This window comes from Boleophthalmus pectinirostris, unplaced genomic scaffold (assembly GCF_026225935.1).
Source record: "Boleophthalmus pectinirostris isolate CB_2022bp ecotype Guang Dong unplaced genomic scaffold, ASM2622593v1 HiC_scaffold_6, whole genome shotgun sequence".
Classification (NCBI taxonomy): domain Eukaryota; kingdom Metazoa; phylum Chordata; class Actinopteri; order Gobiiformes; family Gobiidae; genus Boleophthalmus; species Boleophthalmus pectinirostris.
The window spans coordinates 31,944,064-31,967,576 of NW_026571447.1; the positions used below are offsets into that span (position 1 = coordinate 31,944,064).

At 39.8% G+C, this 23,513-nt stretch overlaps 1 protein-coding gene across 1 annotated transcript in view; it reads left to right on the forward strand.

Moving 5' to 3' along the window:
* Positions 1-23,513, forward strand: part of ddr1 (discoidin domain receptor tyrosine kinase 1) — a 127,680-nt gene that overhangs the window by 83,733 nt on the left and 20,434 nt on the right. Inside the window, 3 exon segments of the mRNA XM_055163267.1 lie at positions 11,790-12,039; positions 16,629-16,769; positions 21,435-21,503. Coding sequence (XP_055019242.1) covers positions 11,790-12,039; positions 16,629-16,769; positions 21,435-21,503 — 460 coding nt within the window.

A 23,513-nucleotide genomic window follows, 5' to 3' on the forward strand; every position in this document is an offset into this window, starting at 1 on the left:
TCTCCCTCTCGCTTTCTCCACATTCTCTCTCCCCATCCACCTCTCTTTCTCTCTTTACCTCTCTGACCCCCCTCTCCATCCTCCCTCTCTCTCTCTCACTGTCTCTCCCTCCTATCTCCCTCTCTCTTTCTCCCTCTCACCCATTCTCTCTCCCCATCCACCTCTCTTTCTCTCTCTCTCTTCTGTCTCTCTCTGCCCCCACCTCTCCACCCTTCTCCCACTGTCTTTCTCTCTCTCCTTCCCTCCCTCTCCCTTTCTCCTTCTCCCCCATTCTGTCTCCTTCTCCCTCTCTTTTTCTCTGTCTCCCTCCTATGTGTCTCTCTCCTTCTCTCTTCTATCTTTCCATCTCTGCCCCCTCTCTTTACCTCTCTCCCACTGTCTCTCCCTCTCTCTTTCTCCCTCTCCCCCATTCTCTCTCTCTCTGCCCCCACCTCTCCATTCTTCTCTCTGTTTTTCTCTCTCTCTCCTCTCCCTCCTATGTGTCTCTCTCCTTTCCTCCCTCCATCTCTTTCTCTCTCTCCTGCATTCTCTCTCCATCCACCTCTCTTTCTCTCTCCCTTTCTGTCTCCCTCGCCCCCATTCACTCTCTTTCTCCCTCTCTCACATTCTCTCTCATTCTGTCTCTTTCCTTCTCTCCCCCCCTCTCTTTGCCTCTCTCTCTCACTGTCTCTCCCTCCTATCTCCCTCTCTCCTTCTTTCCCTCCCTCTCTCTTTCTCCCCCTCCCGCATTCTCTCTCCATCCACCTCTTTTACTCTCTCCCTTTCTGCCGTCTCTCTCCATCCTCCTTCTCTCCCTCTCTCTCTCTTTGTTCCTCAGTATCCTCCTCTCTCCCTCTCCCCATTCTCGCTCTTTCTCTCTCTCTTCTGTCTCTCTCTGCCCCCGCCTGTCCATCCTTCTCTCTTTTTTTCTCTCTCTCTCCCTTTATGTGTCTCTTTCCTTCTCTCCCTCCCTCTCTCTCTCACTGTCTTTCCCTCCCTCTCCCCCATTCTGTCTTTTTTCTCTCTCTTTTCTGTCTCTCTCTCGCCTTTCCTCCCTCTCTCACTCCTTCTCCCTCTTCCCTATTCTCTCTCTCTGTCTTCTGTCTCTCTCTGCCCCCACCTCTCCATCCTTCTCTCTCTCTCTCTGTCTCTATTCTTCTCTCCCTCCCTCTCTTTGCCTCTCTCTCTCTCACTGTCTCTCCCTCCTATCTCCCTCTCTCTTTCTCCCCCTCCCGCATTCTCTCTCCATCCACCTCTTTTTCTCTCCCCCTTTCTGCCATCCCTCTCCACCCTCCTTCTCTATCTCTCTCTCTCTCCTTCTTTTCCTCCCTCTTTCTTTCTCCCTCTCCCCATTCTCGCTCTTTCTCTCTCTCTTTCTATCTCTCTCTGCCCCCGCCTCTCCATCCTTCTCTCTCTCTCTTTCTGTCTCTCTCCCTTTATGTGTCTCTTTCCTCCTCTCCCTCCCTCTCCCTTTCTCTCTTTCCCCAACCTCCTCTCTTTCTCTCTCTCCCTCTCTGACCCCCTTCTCCATCCTCCTTCTCTCCCTCTCTCTCCTTCTCTCTCTCTCTCACTGTCTCTCTCCTCTTATCTCCCTCTTTCCCTCCCTCCCTTCCCATTCTCTTTCCCCATCTACCTCTCTTTCTCTCCCTCTGCCCCCCTCTCCATCCTCCCTCTCTCCTGCTCTCTTCCTTTCCCCTTTCTTTCTTTCTCTCTCTCCCTCTCTCTCTGCCCAACTTCCATCCTCATTGTCTCTCTCTCGCTCTGCCTCTCTCTCCCTCCTATCTCCTTGTCTTCCCCCCCCCCTCCCCCCCTCTCTCTCTCTCTCTCTCTCTCTCCCTCTCTCTTTCTTTCCCTCCATCTCTCTCTCATCACCCGCTCTTCCTCTCCTCCCCCTCCCTTTGTTTTTCTGACCTGGCCGAGTCCATGTGTCAGACCCTCAGGTCACGTAAATAAAAGCGGGAACATGAACCTGACGTTGTTTTAATTTCCTCTTGGGTTTTTCTCTCTCCCAAAAGGAACTCTGCTCCTTAACCTTTTCACCAGCCGTAACCCGTGTTTGCTACAACTTCAACAAAAAACACGCCTTTTTCTGACACCGGGACCTCGCGTTTAACTCTGAACAGATCCTCTTCTGGGAATTACACGCTTGAGTTTGGGGTCGAAACATCAAACCGGATTGTGAGCGAGCCGCCTCTGCCTAATTCTGAACCGTGAGCGAAGAAGGTTAATGACAGTCTGCTGTGATCGGTCGTTCTGTGGTAAAGTTTATAGGATCAGGGTTATAATTTAGGTCAGAAAATGGGCTATGATTAAGGTTAGGTCAGGAACACCGTTAAGGATGTGATATTGTTCAGTTTAAGAACATTATTGTTAAGGTTTGGAGAATGGTTAGGTGGTTGGGAAAATGGCTTGACATAGTTAAAGTGTGAACAGTAACTTAAAAAACAACAAATTAGTCACCTACTTGTTTTAACTCCAGTTTTACGTCACAAAAGGTCCTATATTACACAAAATATATTCTTGTTTCTTGTGAGCCTGGACAATCCGTGTATCATTCCTTCATGCGTTTTTCAATATAAAACCAAAAATTATTTGTCTCCAAAACCAAAATGAAAAAAACAGATAATGATTCCTTTTTTCAGTTTTTGATTTTGTGTTTAAATGAAAAATGAATGAAAAAAACGGATAACAGCCGTTTCCCATTTATGTGACTTCCGTGACTGCGATGCCAGACGTTTACGCTGCATACGGACTGAACCAGGACTGATCCAGGTCCAGGACCATACCGGGACCAGACCGGGACCATACCGGGACCAGAGCGGGACCAGAGCGGGACCAGAGCGGGACCAGAGCGGGACCAGAGCGGGACCAGAGCGGGACCAGAGCGGACTCTGAGACTCCACAGGGTCCGAGCCTCAGCTTCGAGCTCCGGCCCTGCCGTGGGCTCTGAGCCTCTGGTCTGGTCCCGGTCTGGTCATGGCCTGGTCTCAGTCCCAGCCTGGTCCCAGCCTGGTCTCGGTCTCAGTCCCGCTCTGGTCCCGTTCCATTTTTCATTTAACCACAAAATCGAAAACTGAAAAAACGAATCGTTATCCGTTTTTTCATTTTGGTTTTGGAGACAAATAATGAAGAAAACAGTTGTTTTTTCATTTTCTTATTTTTGGTTTTATATTGAAAAACTAATGATACACGGGTTCTGGACTTGTGTTTTGTTTCTGTAGCTCCTCAATGACAAAACTGCACACGGTTCTCGAGTACTGGCGCATTTATGCTGTGAAAACTACAGGAAAAATAAACATACAATTAGACGCTCCGTCCTCGTTTTGCCGTCTGTCACATCAAAGACTTTTAGACAAAGGAAATCTGTGCCATCGGTGCGTTTTCTCTCTGCGTTCAGCATACACACACGGGAACATACATTTCACAATTACAGTCTTTACAAATATAAAAGTGTATAACCGTCGCTTGTCACTTGTTATTGTTTTTTCTGTTAAATTTGTGGTGTCACCTGCCGAGGAACTACATATGGAAATGAATCTGGCGTATTTACACTGCAATGTTGTAGATGTTCGTTAATAGGCACTGTCCCTTAAATAAATAAATAAATAAATAAATAATAAATAATAAATAAAAATAAAAAATAAATAAAAATAAAAGATACCTTGTACAGCTGGATAGTTGCCGTAGCTGCTGAAATCGTGGCAGCAAGGTCTTTGAGCGTGATTTACCTGTGACCCGAAATTCTCTCAAGTTCTCATATCAAGTCTTGTGACAATAATGGTACCAAATCAAATGAAATTGCTAATATATAACTGTATATATAAAAAAAACATATTTTCCCATATGAATTATGATCATTTTTAACAAAAAATTTAACTTTATAATTTTTCTAAACCAAAATGAACTTGTCTTCTGCATAAAGCATTTTAATGACACTTACAGTTTCAGTCATACATGTCTGAGTCATCCTCTATTATTAGTCTGTTTACATCTCCACAGATCAAAACGCTCTGTTCCACTTTGTGATGTTGCAGTTTTCAACTTAACAACTCCTTTCACCTTTAGTTCAATAGAGACTGGAAATTCCAGGAATTAAATTATCCAGATGATTATAGTAAGAGCATGTGGAGTTTTCATCTTAAATATGCAGGGTGTGTGTGTCAAACATGTGTGTAAATAGTGTGATATAGGTCCTTTAAATAAAACAGCCACAGATCTAATAGTTTACACATCGCTATGGCAACTAGAGCTGCATCAACATTACGTTTTTTGGACGACAAGTTGGAGCTGGCCTTCAGACTTCAGAGCGCGAGAAGGAGTGTCGGGAACAATGAGGTCTGAGATGTACACGGCGGCCAGTCCATGAGGTGCTTTAAACATAAACGTCAACTCTTAAATGGATGTGGAGCCAGTGAAACAATGATAAAATATAAAAATATGATAAAAAATGTGCGATGTGTTCTCTATGGTGTGTCCCGGTTAAAAGCAGCTGCAGAATTTTGCACCAACTATAAGAGCGACAGGTGAGCTTGGCTGATACCAGTGTACATTTGTAGTCAAGACATGTAGAGATAAAAGCGTGGATCATCCTCTACAAATCACTACAAGATAAAACCGATTTGAATCTAGATAAAAGCTGAAGGTGATAAAAAACAACTACCGTATTTTTCGGACTATAAGGCGCACTTAAAATCTTTTAATTTTCTCGAAAATCGACAGTGCGCCTTATGTATTAATTCTGGTTGTGGTTACTGTCCTCAAACCGATTTTATGTGGTGCACGGAGCTCAAAAATCTGTCAAAATGTTTTAGTACGACTTTGGTAAACTACGAAGCCGCACCGCTTGATGGATTGTCGGAGCATTACGGCTGCTGTAGTCAGGAGCCTTGCAGAGTAAAGGGCAAAGTATAGTTCTGTGTCAACTCAGTGCACACTGCCGCCGTCGCCTTGTTGCTGAAAGAACACACATATTCTACTGAGTTGTCTCCTTTAGTCCGATAGAAGCCGACCACATCAGGGCACAAGAAGCAAGCTGTTTTTTTCAGTGTTTATAGTTCATGCCGGGGGTCTCCAACCTGTAACTCGGGAGCTCATGGTAGCTCTTCACCTCCTTCCAAGTAGCTCACTAAGGGATTTCTGAATTACACATATTGTGCTGAATAAGTAAAATCTGATTAATTAAGTACCTTTTACAACTGTACATGGAGACCCCTGGTTTATGCAAATTAGCCATGTGGTTTTAAGTTTTGTTTCTGTAAAAGGCAAACACATTCACCAAGACAGGGAGACAACGCCGGGCAAATTAAGCCATGATCTGCCGATGGATCGTGGATGTCTGGGCTAAAGGATCAAGGACCGTCCGTTTGTTTCGCTTAATGCACCTTATAATCCGGTGCATCTTATGTATGAAAATAGACAAGAGAATTTAACATTATTGATATTGCGCCTTATAATCCGGTGATCCATATAGTCTGAAAAATATGGTACTACTACTGCAAGATTTGTTACCCAGAATTGCGCTTAAATATAAAGCAGAAAACAGACTCAAGTTTATTTATTTATTTTTTATGTTGTATGACTTGTTCCATTGTTCATATTCATATTTTAAGACAAGTCCAAATTTGGTCTATGTAAACACTAAACTGTTCAAGAACCTGCAAAGTATTTAAGATTGTGTTTTTGCTGAGCTCATTTTGGGAAAGAGAGATTTCATGTCAAACTCTCTCGTAAGTTTATGCAGCATTTTGAGCCCTAAAATAAAATCAAACTCAAGTCCAGACAGTTCCTGATGAACATTAGACATATGACAACACAAATGTACTGCATGTAACATAAGTCCGTCTGTATGATTGGCCTTTAGCAGCTGTATTCCCTCAGGGAGCTGTAAATTACCACAAGTCCATTCAAAAAAAAAAGCCTGCTCCACCAGAACACTGTACAAACACACAGTTACACATGAAGAGCAGTCCACGTGATCGCACTACTAAAAAGACGAGTTACACATATGTTTTCAGGATATTGAACTTAATGTGAGTTGAATTGATTTAGTTTAAAATAATTTTACTTGTCGTTCTTCTCCATTGATGTAGATATATAGATACATTTAATGCCGTACTGTGGAACATTCCTGTCAATGCTATAAAACACATTTCTTTTATTCAATTACAGATGCGTTTTTAATTAAAAAAAAATGTAAAAACATGCATTCTTACTCTGAGTGGACTGGGTTCTCCACATACAGGCGCCTTATCGTTCAATATATGATAACTGGAACAATGTTTTTGGAGGGTCAGTATTTCTCGTGTGTACTTTGGGCCCGGTCAAGCAGAAGTAAACAGCAAGGCCAAAAATTCAAGTTAATGCATCTGATATAAAAATGTATTGAACAGATACATATGTACTCTAGTTTATGAAACTGTTGACCTTTTTTCTGTACCATTTTTGGTTCTAAAGTTCCATATGTTTTAAACAGACCATGTATGAAACATGGAACAAAAATTATTTCCCAAATTTCAAAGACCTGAAAATCATGTAAATAAATGGATGTATTTCATCATATCTTGTGTTATTCCATCTTTGAACTGTTGATGAAGGTACATGATTTTTCAAAAAAAAAAAAAAAAAAAAGTATTTAAAATGATAAAAATTTGCTTGGAAGGACTGACATATTTTATAGAAATAGTTTCCTTTCATTTTGAAGTAATATTAAAGTATTCGGAAGAAAAAAGCTGAATTATGCAAAATCATGCACCTTCTACTTGTTTGCACAATTTTCTCTCTGTTACTTTTCCCTCCGTTACCATGACCTTTCTTAATAAAAAATCTCATTACTCAAAAAGTAAGAGGTTTTTCAACCTAATCTTGTACCATATGGTAGAAAACTATATGAAGCAAATATTCAAACCAGTTTGTTAAGGATATGTAAGTGAGAACCAAGAGTTATCACTGTTTGTATTTATTGCCCAAAAAGTGCTGCATATTTCATTCCCTCCGTTACAGACATGAGTTTTTAAATTTTTTGTCAACAACTTGAAAGAATATCACAGGTTTAACTTTACCCTGTTGGAGTGTAACTCTTTCCTACATTCTGATACTTTACTTATTTCAATAGTCCCTCTAGTTTCTGAATAAGAGACATTTGAATGTAAATCTGCCCCATTTCTCTCCGTTATCACTTGACCAGACCCCTTTGTCTTTGCAGTAGTGGATTTTTTTTTGTTATTTTTTGCAATATGATAGATCTGAGATGTACAAGGTTGAATAAATAACTTCTGTGACTCATTATGGATACAAACTAATTACTAAAAGTGTTGCATTCTGCTATTTAGTTATTGCAGCTCATGTTTTTTAATATTGTTCATTTAGAATACTTTTGGGGATAATTCTACTTTAGGACTTTTTTCAATAGTATCGTTATATTTACTTCAACAATTTATCAAACTTCAAAAATAGTTATCGTGACAGTCCTACATGTTTCACCTGCTTCTCTCCATGGAGATAGACAATGAAACATTCCAGGCAAAGCAATGAAAAAGTTACATATTTAGCCTTTAGAGTTGCGTTATGTAACTCTTTGGGTGGGGGCCTGTCGCTTTTTTCTGTGGATATGTCCCCGCTCTGGCTGGAATGCTTCACAGTATGACATTAAACAGCTCTTCCTTACATTTATTCAATTACAGATGGATTTATAGCTCAGAAATACCTAGAAAAGCAGACGTTCTGACTGTGCTCGGGGTCCCCTTCCCACAGAGGTCAGACTCTTGACTTGGAACTTCAAATGAACTGTCTGAAATGAATTGTGTGTATAGTGAGTGTCCTGGTGTGATTGGTGCTGTACTTTCCCCCGTCTGGTAGATGATTTCACATCAACCTGCCGAGGGAATGAAGATGGAAATTAGCCACGCTGGCTATAATCTTTACATATATTACATTTTAAATGTTCTTTAAATAAATATCGTATTTTTCGGACTATAAGCATCACTGGATTTTAAGGTGCAATATCAATAATGTTGAATTCTCTCGTCTATTTTTTACATAAGCACCAGGTCATAAGGCACATTAAGTGAAACAAACGGACTGATCCCTTAGCCCAGGCGTCCACGATCTATTGGCAGATCGTGGCGTAAGTTGTCCGGCGTTGCCTCCCTGTCTTGGTGAATGTGTATTATGAATGCGAATGTGAGTGGATAATTTCACTTTTTTTATTTCCTACGAGGATGACTCAAATATACATTGAATAATAATGTGTTTAATGCAGCTTTGAGCACATTTGTTTACGTTTGGTTTACATTTCTTGGCTAATTTACGTAAACTAAAAGCGCTGAAAAAAAAAAAACAGCTCACTCCTTGTGCGGCTTCGTAGTTTACCAAAGTCATACTTAAACATTTTGACAGATTTTTGAGCGCTGTGTACCACATAAAATCAGTTTAAGGTCAGTAAGCACAACCAGAATTAATACATAAGGGGCACCGGATTATAAGGCGCACAGTCGATTTTTGAGAAAATTAGGATAATTTTAAGTGCGCTTTATAGTCTGAAAAATACGGTAATTTGTCCAGTTTTATACAAGAAATGTTCCAGGTGTCCCTATTTTGGACCAATCTAATACAACAATAAAGAGAGGCATAAATTGTCATTTGCGCACGTCTTATAGTCCCAAAAATAAGGTAAGTAATAATAAGATCTTACCTCTGATTTGGTTTGGTCTCCATGATGATAGAAAGATTTAATGCCGCTCTGTGAAACATTCCAGACAAAGCGATAACATCTCCATGGAGTCAAGGATGTGACGAACCCTCCACCAGAAAAATTCCACATTGCTCCTTCTTTTTGAGCCATTTTGATCAGTTGGATATGATTTATTTTTTTGCAGTGAGGTTATTTCGGTGTTAAAATGGAAGTCCAGTCCATGTGACCTCCACATCTGCTGCAGCTGTTGCACTGGACTGAGGCATTAACATGTGGATTAGGTTAGAAGCACTGGGCCCATATTAGGTGTGAGCTTAATGGTTAAACTGGCAGCGCAGCCTGAACACCGCCCATCGTTCACACAAGGGGAAAACTTCAGATAGGGTTCAATTCGCAACATATGTCACAGATAGTTTCAGATGGTGGGCAGGTCTCTATAGAAATACGGATGATTGACTGCTTTTGAAAGAAATAACTAAATAGAAAATCCACAAACGCTGAAACTTAGAATTTATTCTTGCCAGCGATCGGGTCTGCCAATTCTGTGGCGTGAAGTCCTTCCAGCTGACAGAAATCGTGCCTGAATGTTGAATTAATGGCACCACTTTTTAATGTTATTCACCTTATTCAGGAAGTTGCCGTTTTGCATAGAGCTGCCAATCTCAACCAAGCCCTTTTCAAACCTCCCGGAGAAAGGGCGTAGCGTTGACTTGTTGGTGCACGTGAACATTTTACTCAACTCGACCATAAAATCATTTCTAACGTGGAGATTTTTTGCATTGAACTTAAAGGAATTCAACTGAAGTAGTAGTTCTGTAGTTTTTAGTTTTAGCAGTTTTTGTGTAATATAGTGACCAAGGCTGTGAGAAAGTTGTGATTGATGTTTAAATTGCCCACTTTTTATTCCATTCATCCTGTTATAGGCAAAATTATTGGTTTAAAATTGTGCTATGCTACGGCAACGGTACCAATTTTTTCTACACTCAGAAAGCCATGGATTGCAACAAAAGATTTCAAAGAGTTATTGTTAAGACTTACTATAGATTTGCTGATTTGTTCAGGTTTTCATTGTTGTTTTGGTCTGGGGAAACTCTTAAAGTTCCTCTACCTCTCTTAAAAACATGAACAGAACACTTCACAGAACAGAAAAACTTCATTTTAAACAGTTTTTGCAGTGGACCAAAGTTTTTCCTCATTTACCTTATGCATTCTGAGCATCCAGATTAATCACCATGATGAGTTTAGAAGCACTTTTCACAACTTCCAGAGACTAGTAGGTTTGACTACTGTAACAGCCGCTCTCTGGCCTCTCCAAATGAGCTGTGAGCCGCTGCAGTACATCCCTGCGTCCTGTGCTCAGCTCTCTGCACTGGCTTCCTGTGGCTTAGAGACTTTAAAGCAGCTCTGTCTCTTCATGGCCGAGCTCCAAAGTACATCTCTGGCATGTTAGTGCCATATGAAACATCTGCACTCTGAGGAGCTCAGGGACCGACCCCCTGCTGGTGCCCAGAGTCCAGGACTAAACATGGAGAGTCAGCGTTTCAGATTGCAGAAGTGCTTTTCGTTTAGATGGTGACGGCCATTCTTACTATGAGCAGGGCCACAGATCCGATCTGTAACTTCCCTCACCTGCTTGTCTCCATGCAGATAGATAAGATTAATGATATACAAACTCTCCACCAGAAAAATTACTAGTTACAAAAGGATTTGGATTTGAGGTCCGAGTCCAGTTTAGGCCGAATGTAGACTTGCTTTGGTCTAGGTTTTGTCCCAGGTTTAGTTTTATTATTTGATGTGTGTTGTGTATAAATGACACTCCATAATTTTAACTTCTATTTGAGTAATTATCAGGGTTCCCACAGTCATGGAAATCCTGGAAAAGTTATGGAATTTTTTGTAACATCAATGAAAGTTTTGGAAAAGTCATGGAATTTGAGGGCCTGTTTACACTAGAACGCTTGCGGGTAAAAATGACAAAATCTTTTATCAGAAGTGCTTTTCGTTTAGACGGTGACGGCGTTTTTGGGGTCTTAAAAACACAAAAATCTGAAACCGCCCTCCAGAGTGGAAAAGTTGAATACGCTGCGCCGTAGCATTTCAGTCTACACTGCCCAAGACGCAAAACTCTGATCATATCTGCTCACATCGCATACGTGTTTACATCACATACAAACAGTACACCGAAACCAAACATGTCGGGTGTTCAAGTTGCTCTGGCAGATCTACTAAACTTACAGGAGGCTCCCAACAAATGTACAGAATGTGCAGAGATACTATTAGTGAACAGAGAAGGATCTGAAATCATCTCTGTCAAATTCTGGACGCACTAGTTCATCGCAGGCGAGCCAGACGGGTATGAACAAGACCTGGGAGGACCAGTCGATGGTGGGACAACTTCGTGGAAGGAGTAGCTGATGAAAATGCGCGACGTGAAAACTTCCGTATGTCCAAAGACGCCCTTGCTGCTTTAAGTACAAACATACCCAATCGAATTCCAGATTTCCTCCCAAAAACGCTCATCTTAACACGGAATAAAAAGAGAAGACGCTGCGCCACTTTTGCATCTTCTGTTCAGACCGTCATCATATAAACATAGCCTCATGCAGTAAAACCTGGAACAGTCTGAACATGTGAGACAGGCCTCTACTTTACTCTACACTGTTTAAATCCAGGCTCAAAACAGTTTTATGTAGCTGCGTTTGACTGAAAGTTTTTCATTCCACACTCGTCTCTCTCATTTAATGTCTCTCTTTTTAATTTTATGATGATTATTCATGTTTTGATTTGTTTGTATTGCAAGTTTTTAATGTATTTCTTATTCGGTAGAGCATTTTGAATTACTTTGTGTACGAATTGTGCTATATAAATAAACTTGCCTTGCCTTGCCTGGTGCATAGTTTTGCCCTGAGAGAGGAAATCAGCGAAAATATGCAGGATTTGTGTGTGAATGTGTGAATGAAACAAAACACAACTCCGGGTATGTTTGTGATGAAGAAACAACTTTATAACATTCATCAGAAAATAGCGTGATACGTGCTCTTCAAACTTTTCAGATCCAGGGGAAAGTTGTAGTCTAGAGTTTGCTTAATTACTATTTTGATCTGTCTGTGTGTGTTTTTAGGTGCACAGTAACAACCGTCACACCCAGGGAGTTCGAGTGTTCAGTAAAGTGGAGTGTCTGTTCAAACCGGGCCTGCTGAAGCCCTGGTCCGCCCCCGGCCTCACCCTCTCCGTGCCCCTCGATGACCTGAAGGACCCCTCCTCACGACCCATCACGCTGCCCCTCGGAGCCCAGGTCGCTCAAATCCTCCGCTGCAAGTTCTTCTTTGCGGATCGCTGGCTGCTAATTAGCGAGATATCGTTTCTCTCTGGTAAGCACAAAAGAAAATGAAGGTGCTCCACTGTGTAATTTAGGCAGTTGGCGTTTTTTTTTTTTTTTTTTTTTTTTTGTCTCGTGGAAGAAACGTAGGCCTGGATCATGATGAATCACTTAGCAACAGTCTCCTGAACAATGGGTAATTATAAACATGATATATAAATAACTCGTAGGGAGTAACATCGAGACTACAGAAGTTGCAGTGATTTGAGTTCAAAATATTATTCGTATTTCTGAATCACTTACCTCTCACTTTATTTTCTGAACTTAACTTTTCTGCTTGCTTGTTTCCATAGAGATACTGTTGTTTTTTTCTAGAATGTTCCACGTTATGGCATTAAACATAGGGTGACCATATTTCCGTTTGTGAAAACCCAGACACCTGTGCATATGGCCTCCCACTTGTTCTGACCGGGCCGAAAACTGGGGAATTTCTTGTACAAGTCATCGTTTAAATGCACATTTGCACTTCGGCATGTTGGAGACTGACCGACTGTTTGTGTCTGCTCGCTCCTTCTGATGCACAGAGAGCTGCGAGAGACTTTAATGGAGGCAATGAACTTTAATGAAAACCCGCACATTTCCATCACTTAAAAAAAAAAAACCCGGACGCCCAGGACAGGACGCAAAAAACGGGCATGTCTGGGGAAAAGGGACGTTTGGTCACCCTAATTAAACATATCTGTATTACATTTATTTCATTAGATGGGTTTACAGTGCTTAAATACAGCTTCGAAAACAGGCGTTCCTCTCCACAGATGTGACCTGTAACTTGGCATGAAGGTGGCACCTGCTTCTCTCTATAGACATACAGTAGATATGTTTAAAGCCACACTGGGGAACATTTCAGGTGGAGCAATAACAAACCCCTGTAGTGCACCTTTAATTAGTTTGACTTATTTAAGAGTGTTTCTGACCATGTTTACAAGTGGGAAAAAGTTGTATGGGTGGAACAAAACATTTAAATGGCTACAAATGGCATCCATAACACACAGCAGAAAGTGGAGTGTTAAAACTGACTCTAATATTTTATATATTTTTTATATTTTTCGAAAAGTGTATGGGAAAAATTTACAGAAGCAGCTGGTCTCTATCGAGCTCCATTACCTGGAGGAACTTGGGATTATTTCGTTTGCGGTGCATTTTCAATTTGTTTTTACAATAATGTTTGACAATAAGCAAACAATAAGCACTTTGTTTTGAGTATTAGTGCATCCACGCAACAAAATATGCAACATACAAATCTGAAAAGGCCATGTGCCAAAGCTGCCTCATACATTTTGTAGAGATAAAAGCTAGACAAACAGTTTTATTACTATATGTGTACGAAGTATACACATTATACTACACATCAAAAAGTGGAGTGTTAAAATTGACTCTTACAGAATAAATTTTAACATTTTCTCAGGGTATATATGAGTCCAATCTGTTCTAGAGTTAATTTAACATTTTTGGAAATGTTAATTAAGCAACACTGGACCAAAGTTCCTGTTTAACGCCAAAATCAAGAGTTATATTAATGTTTTGAGAGTAAACGGATAACACTTTGAAGGGTTATTCTAATTTAGCTGAACAACACACAGAGATCTTTTATTCTTACCCTTTATTTGACTTGATTTAAGATTAAATTATATATAAAAGTGGTTCAAACTGGTCTTCTCTCGTGGGAGTTTGAAGTGGTGTGTGGGAAGTGCCAAATTAACACTAAGGAAAGTTGAATTAACACTAGGAGAAGTTGAATTACCTTCCAATTTGAACCCGCATGTAACTTTTAAGTGGTTAAAATAACAGTTTTTATGTTAAAAATAACTCACCCTGAAATTTTAACCCTCAAGTTTTTGCTGTGTGGGAAAATGTCATGTAAGTAAAACCCATCAAATAATTCCTTCTTATTTCAAACAGAACTTTTATTTCCGGGTAAATTGTTCAACTCGTTAACTTCATTCTAAATTCCAGTCATGTTTTGCTTTTGATATGAAATGATTCAGTGTACGAATAAATTAACTTTTAGCGCTCGCTGGAAAGTAGTTTGGAATCTAAAGTGAAGACAGGTGGCCGTGTTCTCATTGGAAGTACTGTATATAGAGCTCTACAGTTCCAAGATGGCGCCTAATTAAAGTGTCCTTTGTGCTGAACCCGGCTGTCACTCGGTTGGTGATAAGAATCAGCTTGTGTGCGCGTGTGTGTGTGTGTGTGCTTTTGTGTGTGTGTGTGTGTACCTGGGGTTGTTGAAATGATTTTGGACCGGCTCCATTTCTCTGATGAATGATCCGCTGGAGCTGCCTGGAGCACTGAGAGCTTGGGCCCTCTTCACCAAAATACTGCCAAATCCAATGTCTTTAGTGCTCGGACGAAATCTGTCTGATATAAGGTCGTGCAATTCATTTAATTTTAAACAAGATTGAGGTTCCTTCATTTCTCATCTGCGTTGATATAGTTGGGTCGTTTTGATCGAAAGTCAAAACATAATTTCACAGTTTTCTTGGTCAAAATGCAAGTCTGATCAAGAAAGCCATTTGTATTTGTTTTTAAAAGTATAAAATAAAAATTTAAACTCGGAATTGATCAATAAATGAGCAGAAAAACTTTTGTATATTGTGTAAATTTGTGTTTAAAATGGCTTGATATAAGATTTTGACCATATTTGAGTCGATTTTGGAATAAGTAGGTCCTGTTGTACTGGTATGTTTTCCTCTCGTAGTCAACTGTACTTGAAAGGATTAGTTTATTTTGAATGGCTGGGCAGGGGTTGGCCTCACTTCCTGTTTTTTTTCCTGGGATGTAAAAGTGTCATAGCGGGAGTGGGAAGGCAGAGGAACCAGAATGCTCACGGAATAGTTCTTTTTTCAAACCAAGAGCTTGTTTTCATGACAGTTTCAGCTGATTTAAACAGGTTTTGGCGCTGCCTTCCTACCAGTGGACGCAGGACGACAGCGCCATCTGCAGTCCGACTTCCTCAGGACAGTATCCCAGGTGTGTGAGAGTAAAAAAGCCCCCTCGTCCCGATTTATAGCCCTGCCAAGACAGCGCCAAATCCTGTATAAATCAGCAGACCGGACACGTCACAGCAACATCACGTGACCACTCCCAGGAAGACCGCAGGGAGCAGTCGAGGAGGATTTGTTGATAGCGCATGGACACATAGCTGAGAATCTGCTACACGACTGATTTAAAAGCATCCCCCTAACACTCGAAATTACCACAAGAAGGTCTAGAAAAAGCGATGATTGGGGGCTGATCAAAAAAAGGACAGAAACATACGAAGAAAGCGGACGTGGATGAAGATATACCGAAAAAAGACGCGGAGCAACCCCAAATAGAAGATGGCTATGAGCTATCTGCTGGACTCCCTAACGCTAAGTAAAATTCACAAAGCTCTACAAAGTTTCAAGAGCGAATTCATAAGAGCAGTCGAAACTGTCAGGTATGAAAACAAACTCTTGGTCTTAAAAAGAACCTTATAACGTAGAAAAAGGTATTATTTTTTGTACGTTGTATATGATTTATATGAATTGTATTGTCTTGGTTATAAATTAATCACAGGATATGTTTTCAGCTCTTACGGTAGCTATGTGCATGGCAAATAAATACATGGGAAAGACACATTCATCTGTACGAGCCATTATTCAGCGAAGACTGCTAAAGTACTTAAGATTGGATAAATGACTTATTTCATTAAAGCAACACTGTAACTATCAGGAGGGAGCAGATCGCCTCCGTTTAAACCTTACTTTGGAAAATTGCCCATGAAACATTTCACGTCATATATGTAAAGATTATTAGCCAGGCTTGCGCCGCCACCTAGTGCCTCCGCTCAGTTTCACTTCTCTCCAGCGACTAGGTCAGGAATCGGAATACACTAGACGGTTTGCAAGGAAGCCCAGAAGTGCGAGTTCGGGCATCAGCCAATCAGCGAAGAGCCAGATATTCAGTGTTGGCAACGAGTCCCGAGATTGAGAATTTAACGCCGGAACAAAGAGAATGTTTGGTGAATTTTATCAAGGGGAAAGACATTATTGCTCTTCTTCCTACTGGATTTGGTGCATTACATACATCAAGACCAAATAGCAGCGATTGGTTAAATAAAAAAAGTACCCGCTTACCGTTGACCAAATGAATCCTAATGCTGTGAGGTCAGATGGTTTCCACAAAGTGAAACCGGCTGATGAATCAGGCTAGAAGATCATAGCCAAAAGAACAGCAATTTCTATGGAAACAATCAGGAACAGGTCCTCGTCCAGGTCAAATGAGGGTCAAGTTTGTGGAGATGCAAGCCCACTCAGAGAAGGACGCGAGTTTTTCCATACAATAAAAGATAATTTGCATTTATTTTAGTATTTTATTGGCACAAAAGTTATGTATTGGGCTTTTGTTGTTTGTTTATACATTGAAACTCAAGATGACAAAGATTGGTCAGACAGCTATGTGAGAACTCGCAAATCCAGATTAATTTATTTCCTATTTTGAAACCTTTTATGAATGGAATGACCACAACAGCTGGAGACCCTCTGTGCACAATGAAAACATCATAAATAAAGACAAGAGTGATTTTAAAAACTGTCCTCCCCTCTTTGCTTGTTTCAGAGCCCGCAGATCCATCGGAGACGGATTCAGTTCTTCCTAATCTCCCCGAAATCCCGTATTTCAACAGTTCCGCTCTTCCGCCCATTAACCCCAGCACTCCCACTCCAACCATCACCTCCTTCAACACCACCCGGCCCAATGGTAAGTCCACTCCCCCCTTTCTTAAATCTACACCATTCTTTCATCCTGTCTCCAAGTCCCTGTCTCTCCCATGGCCCTTCTTATCCAAACAGAGTTGTACTTCATCTGCACTGCAAAAAAGAAAGATATATCCTGGGTTAAAATGACAAGAATACAGAGGAGTCATTTAGCTGCGGCATCAAAACTGACTTTACTAAACCCAGAAATAAACCAGGCCTAAACTAGAACTAAACCAGAACTACTCTTGAACTAAACCAGGAATAGACAAGGACTAAACCAGGATTACATCGCAATTAACCCTGGACCAAAACAGAGTGTGAACACATCCTGGGTTAGAGTGAATAGTTTATAGAAGATCCGAGCTTGTTTCATTTCACAAAGGGGTGTATCGTATTTTTGGACTATAAGTCGCTCTGGAGTATAAGTCACACCAGCCAAAAAATGTGTAATGAAGAAGAAAAAAAAACATATAAGTCACACTTTCTGGGGGAAATTTTTTATAAAATCAGAGACCAAGAACCAACATTTCATCTTGAAAGGCAAGTTACAGTAATAACAATAGAACAGAGAACAACAGACTGTTAACGTCACATATGAACAGTTCTTCAGATAATTATAACATAAACAACAGAACAGAACAAGTTTAACAAACTCTCCATCTCACTCCAAATCACTAAATCCACTGAATTTTTCATCCTTGGTGTCACTTCTGAGCAACTCCGTGACCTCCGGTGTAGCTGTCGTCAGACTCAGCATCAGTTCCAGTTAGAATTATTCCGGCCTTTCTGAATCCCGACAGGATGGTTTCTGTGTCACTGAAGTAACTTACATTTTACATTTTCAGTGGTACAGAAGTAATGGTGCGATCGACTGACATGATACAGACAGGACAGTGGCTCTATATGTAGAGCGCCCACTCGCCCTGTCGTTGTGAAAATTTTAATATATAAGTCACACCGGAGTATAAGTCGCAGGAAACACCTAAACCGTGAAAAAAGTGCAACTTATAGTCCGAAAAATACAATACTAATATAAACATTGGTATTGGTATTGAGTATCGGATCTATTCCAAGATACTGGTTCAGGGTTTAGCAAATAAATTAATATAATTTATTGCAAAAATATTTACTGGAACATTGTTGCCCCAGAACATGCCTTTTCTTAACTGTTTCGTTGAAGGATTAATCATTCGTAATATTTGTGTTTAAGTGAAAGAAGTATACACTTTCAGTCTGTGCACTAGAGTCTGTTGAGATATGGAAAGGTTGAATTGAGTCATTGTTACTGATTTGTAGAAAATGAAGCCTGAAATATGACTTGCATTTATCTTACTCTTTTGACTAATACATTGTCAGTAGGTTTAACATCTCAAAACAACAGGGATGAGACGAGACACAATTTCTACAAGACGAGATTCAGTCCACGAGATCGAGACATTTGAGATTTTGATGTCACTTTTGATAAACTGTTCACAACTTTTGCTTCATTTAATTCTACAGTTCTGCTGTCACTGGAGCACTGTTTTTGGTATTACAGCTTCTCAAGAGGAGTTACTCGACAAAATTAATCCCTTTTTTTTATTCAAAGCAAATATGAGGAAAAAATCTCACCAGATCATTTTCCTCATGTGTGCACAGTCTTGTGGCAATTTGTCTCTTCCTCTCTACAAAACAAGTAAAAAAATAATAATAAATTAGGTCGTTAAAGTAAATTCATCTTCCTTTCCAAGCCTCTTCTGTATTCAAATCATTTTAACACTTGTACATGTCTTGTTTTTGCAGTGTACTCCCTTTGTCTTTATTTTTCCCATGACCCTGTTGCGCAAACCAAAGATTCGTGCTTTATCTACCTCCCGTCTCCTGTTTGATTCTTGTCTGCGTCTTTGTCAGTGTTGTAGAGATGAGTTTGAGCATGTCTACAGAGACTACAGTGTTTTTTGGGGTTTTTTTTAAGTCAAACCAGGCACTGCCAAAAGAGGCCTGGGCCCGAATCGCCTCCTGCTTGTATCACAGGCTTTAAAATCCTCTGGACCACAGCCAGGGATCTCGGAGCATAACTTAGCATACGATTGCAATCTTCAGCTCTTTATTGCACAAAATGAAACAGATTTATCTCCATCTGTATCGCTTCAAGATCTGAGAGGTTCTAGTCTATACATTGTTTAGTCTTTAAAATCCTTATGGACAAAAGCAGATGGATCAGAGCATTTTCAACTGAATGTGCAGGAAGATGATAGTTTTTTTGTTAAGGAGACATTTTTCACATTATGCAAAATCATCTTTTAACTTTTAAACACATTATACTGATTTCCCGTGTCGTTTATCCACTCAAAGTTGGATTTAGAGTGATTCATGCGTGTTTATTCTTCTGAATTGAAACAAAAATTCCCATTTTCCCCTACACCTCAAAGACGGCCACTACATTAGATTTATTAAAGTTTGATTTAGATGAATACTGTCCTGAATAGTGTCAATCATAACATTAGAAAAACATAAAACATTCTCATAAAAGTGAGCATTGTAAACAGGCTCCTGCAGTTTAGTTTACTTAATTCTGCTTTTTTTGTTCTTAAACTGTGACACTGTTAACTTTGTAATGATAAAGTTTACAGCGACTTACCGTAAAAGGGCAGGCGGGCGTCAGCAGACTTTTTTTTTATTATGTAATTTTAGATCAATATTGCAATCAAAAGTCTGAGTGTCAAAGCACAATATGTCTTCTTTTAAAACTCCAAAAAGTAGAGATGAGCAGACTATAAAGCCTTGATATTTTTAGTTTAGACTTAGACAAACTTTTTTGATCCACAAGGGAAATTATTTGCACACAGTAGCTCACACATCACAATATAATTTAATAACAAAGGGTAAAAATGTGAATGCTAATAATAAGCTTCAAATAAGTAGCAAAAAAGAGCAAGTGACAGGTGTCAAATAAGGCATAATTATATAAATGTTAAATGTAGAAGTCAAAATAAAACTGAAAAATAAGTAATAAAAGGTTTATACAAGAGGTAATGGGAAGACAGTGCAACAATGATATGATGATTGACAGGACATAAGGTTATCTGTTACATAAAGGTGAAGTGTGCAATTGTAGGGAGTATTATCTGTTACATACACTGCAAAAAGCAATACCAAGGTGAGTTAAAATGACTTAAATTAAGAACATTTTACTTTATTTGAGTCGATTCAACTTGACAAGTAAAATTATCTACCAATGGAACAAATGTGTTTTTCTTAATTCAAGCAATAATTGATTTTGTTTCTTATTTTAAGAGCAAAAAGTTGTTGTTTTTTTCTTATCTTAAGTGTAGCAAGATGTACTTTCATATTTTAAGTACGAAAATTCTTGTTCCATTGGCAGATAATTTTGCTTGTTAAGTGAAATTTACTCAGATTTTAATAAAACTTTCTTAATTCAGGTCATCTTAACATGGCTAGATTTTAGTTTTTGCATTGTAAAGGTGAGTTGTTGTACAGTTGTATGGAGTATGGTATGAATGTACCGTATTTTCCGCACTATAGGGCGCTCTGGATTATAAGGCACGCTGTCATTGAATGGTCTATTTTTGAACCTTTTTCATATAAACCGCACCGGACTATAAGGCACATTAAACGAAACACAACAGTTAGATAAGTCAGTCAAACTTTATTTAACGTGTTCACAATAACTCTCAACTTTGTTCAAATGTAACTCGTAAAAATAATACTGTCTGAGACACTAAATTATCGTATTCACAGTAACTCATAATTGTTCAAACAGTTGGGCGATTACGGCGTCCAGCACACCACATCCCTCTCGTCATTATCCGAGTCAGTGTGGTTACTGTTCCCTGGCAGTTCAGTGATGATTCTGGTCTTGGTAAAAGCTCGGACCACAGTTGATACTGATCCTTAGTCCAGGCGTCCACAATCCGTTGGCAGATCGTGGTGTAAGTCGCTCGGCGCTGTCTCCCTGTCTTGGTGAATGTGTGTTCACCTTCTCTCATCCACTGCTCCCACACAGCTCACATTTTAACTTTATAACAGCCTTGAGTTTCAAGTCGGCGTTGTGAGCGTGTCTCTTGACAGGTGCATTTTGATATTAAAAGGAATCACAGTATGTATTACTCTGCGATGCTTCTGACTAGGTGAGCCGTAATGCTGCAAGTGGTGCGGCTTTGCAGTTTACTAAAGTCGTACTAAGACAGCCCAATAAATTCATATATAAGGCGCTCTGGATTATAAGGCACGCAGTCGTTTTTTGATTAAATTAAAGGCTTTTAAGTGTGTCCTACAGTGCGGAAAATACGGTAGTCCTTTATCTCTCACTGTTTGAGCAGAGTTGTAGTTTACATTTTTCTTTTAGTAGTTTTCGAGAGTAAATTTGAATCACCTTGAAAATGTGAGTAAAGGTTTTGTCTTATCCTATTGCTGTCTAGGGGTCTATTTAAACATTTTATTTATTCTTTATTTCAGATTGGTTCATGTTGTTAAAAGAAACGAACAGGATACAAAAGTCGATAAAGTTCATCGTGATACACTTCATTTTATTTTGCTGGTTTGGTTCAAAAGTTGTAGGAGAGATTTCTGTTCAAACTCCTCTTCCATTTCATTTCTTTCACTTTATTTGTCATTGCTTCATGTTCATGTTTCTCTGCTCCTTTGTCCATCCTCCGCCCCATAGACCCCCAAAACACCACCTCCTCCTCCTCCACCTTCACCACGGAGCCCCCCGGTAACTGGACCCTGTCAGGTGAGACCCAGGTCGGACCGCGGGAGGAGAGCTGGCTTCATCCGGCTCTGGCTCTTCTCCAAAACCCTAAACTCGTCTCCCGGGTCGACACAAAGCATGAGGAGCAGGAGGGAGGGAGGCTAAAGACTTTGGCACTGGCTTTATCCCCTGGGCACAAAGATGTAGAGGTTTAGGAAAAGAACTAACAGAGCTGTAGTAAGATATACACTGTACAAAAGAATATCTATACGAGCTCAGATGTCATGTTTTCAGGACATTTTTCATATTTTGAGTAGTTTGACTTGTTTTCTTTTTATTTAATCAGTAAATCTAATAGTGGACTAAAAATATTCTTCACTTTTTACATTATAACACAATAACAGCATGGTAAAAAGATGGAAAAATAGTATGGTAACTAAGGTATTTCCCAGCCCCATTTCCCCAAACCGTGTTTCCTGGTATTGCAATGTTAATACAGGGATAGAATATCTTAAGATAAGGGGCAATGACAGATGCAGGTCTGTTTTCGTGAGTTATTACCATGTAATTGTAAACCGAAAACATGCACAGTAAGTCAAATTCTCCAGCTAAGACAGTCCTGACTAAAAATCTGGAGACAAAGATGTTCATTTTGTCTTCTTATGTACAGAACTTTAACTTCTTGGGTTCTTTAGGGATGTAAAAATAACCGAAATATCGTGATATCGTATTGTCAAAGTTCTCACAGTAATATCGTGGACCATCACAATATATCGACAAGTCTCTTTGCTTAAATTAAGAGTTATGGTGCAACAATAGTTTAAAAAAAAAGACAGATTGAACTACATAGACCATGATCCTTTGCTCCATTTCAGTGCAGACTACAAGAAGAAATAATAGTTCTAAGCAGTTTTAAGTCTTTGGATTAAGTCTTGTCAAGGCATTTTAAGAGGAAAAAGTAGCATATTAACAATTTTAGCCTCCATAAAATATCGCAATAAATATGGTACTGTGAGATGTATATCGTGAAAATATCGTACTGAGAGATTTGGATATTGTTACGTCCTGAATCGTGAGCCTCCCCACCATATCGCCTGCCCCCGCACGCCACTCTCTTCCCGACAGCTGCCCAGGCCGACAGCTCGTCCACCAGAAAAATTACACAGTGTACCTCTAAATGTTTTTGAGGAGTCTTTGCGCCCCTGCTGGCCAACAGTGGAAAATGCACCATGTCCAGCTTTCCCACGATATCGCAATAAATATCGTACCGTGATGATATCATATCGTGAGATTTGAATATCGTTACACCCCTAATAAAGTGTATTTACCTAGTTCACATATTTCTGCTACTGCTGCAAGCCATTGCAAAAACAAAAAAGAACCCAAGAAGTGAAAAATCTGGAGATTAGACATTGAAGAATGGGTCAAATCCAGAGAACAAATTTCTTTACGAGGACAATAAAGTGGACCTTAACCTTAATTGTAATAAGTACGTTTTTATAGTTAATGATTTATGGCCATGCTGTTATTATTCTGTAATGTTCAACCAAACTCATGACTAAAAAGAAAAAAGAAAACTTACTTACTTCACTGATAAATCTGAAAGGAAAACAAATGAAGCTTATAATGTCATTTAACAAGCCAAAAGATTAAATCCTACTGTAAGAACTACTGTATCTAAGTCCAAACTACTCAAAACATAAAACACTTTCTGAATCCAAGCCATTTACTCATGGATACTCTCATTTTTACAGTGTACTTGTTGCAATAACGACTTGGCATCCCGTAGTCTTACACGCTGCATGTTGTGAGGGCTCCAGCCTCCACTCACTCCACTAAACAAAAACAGGTTTCTGACACAGACTGTAAAAGCTTTTGTGTGGCATGTACTTTGTCCTTTATTGGCTGCGGTTGGACACTTTTGCACCGGTTTAGTGTCAACTGTGTGAGCCGACGCAGACAAAGAATGCAGCGCATGATCACTCTTTGTCTCATTGTACAGTAACACATGCATTGGATCTGAATGCATGGAGATTGGAGCGTTTTCTGAGT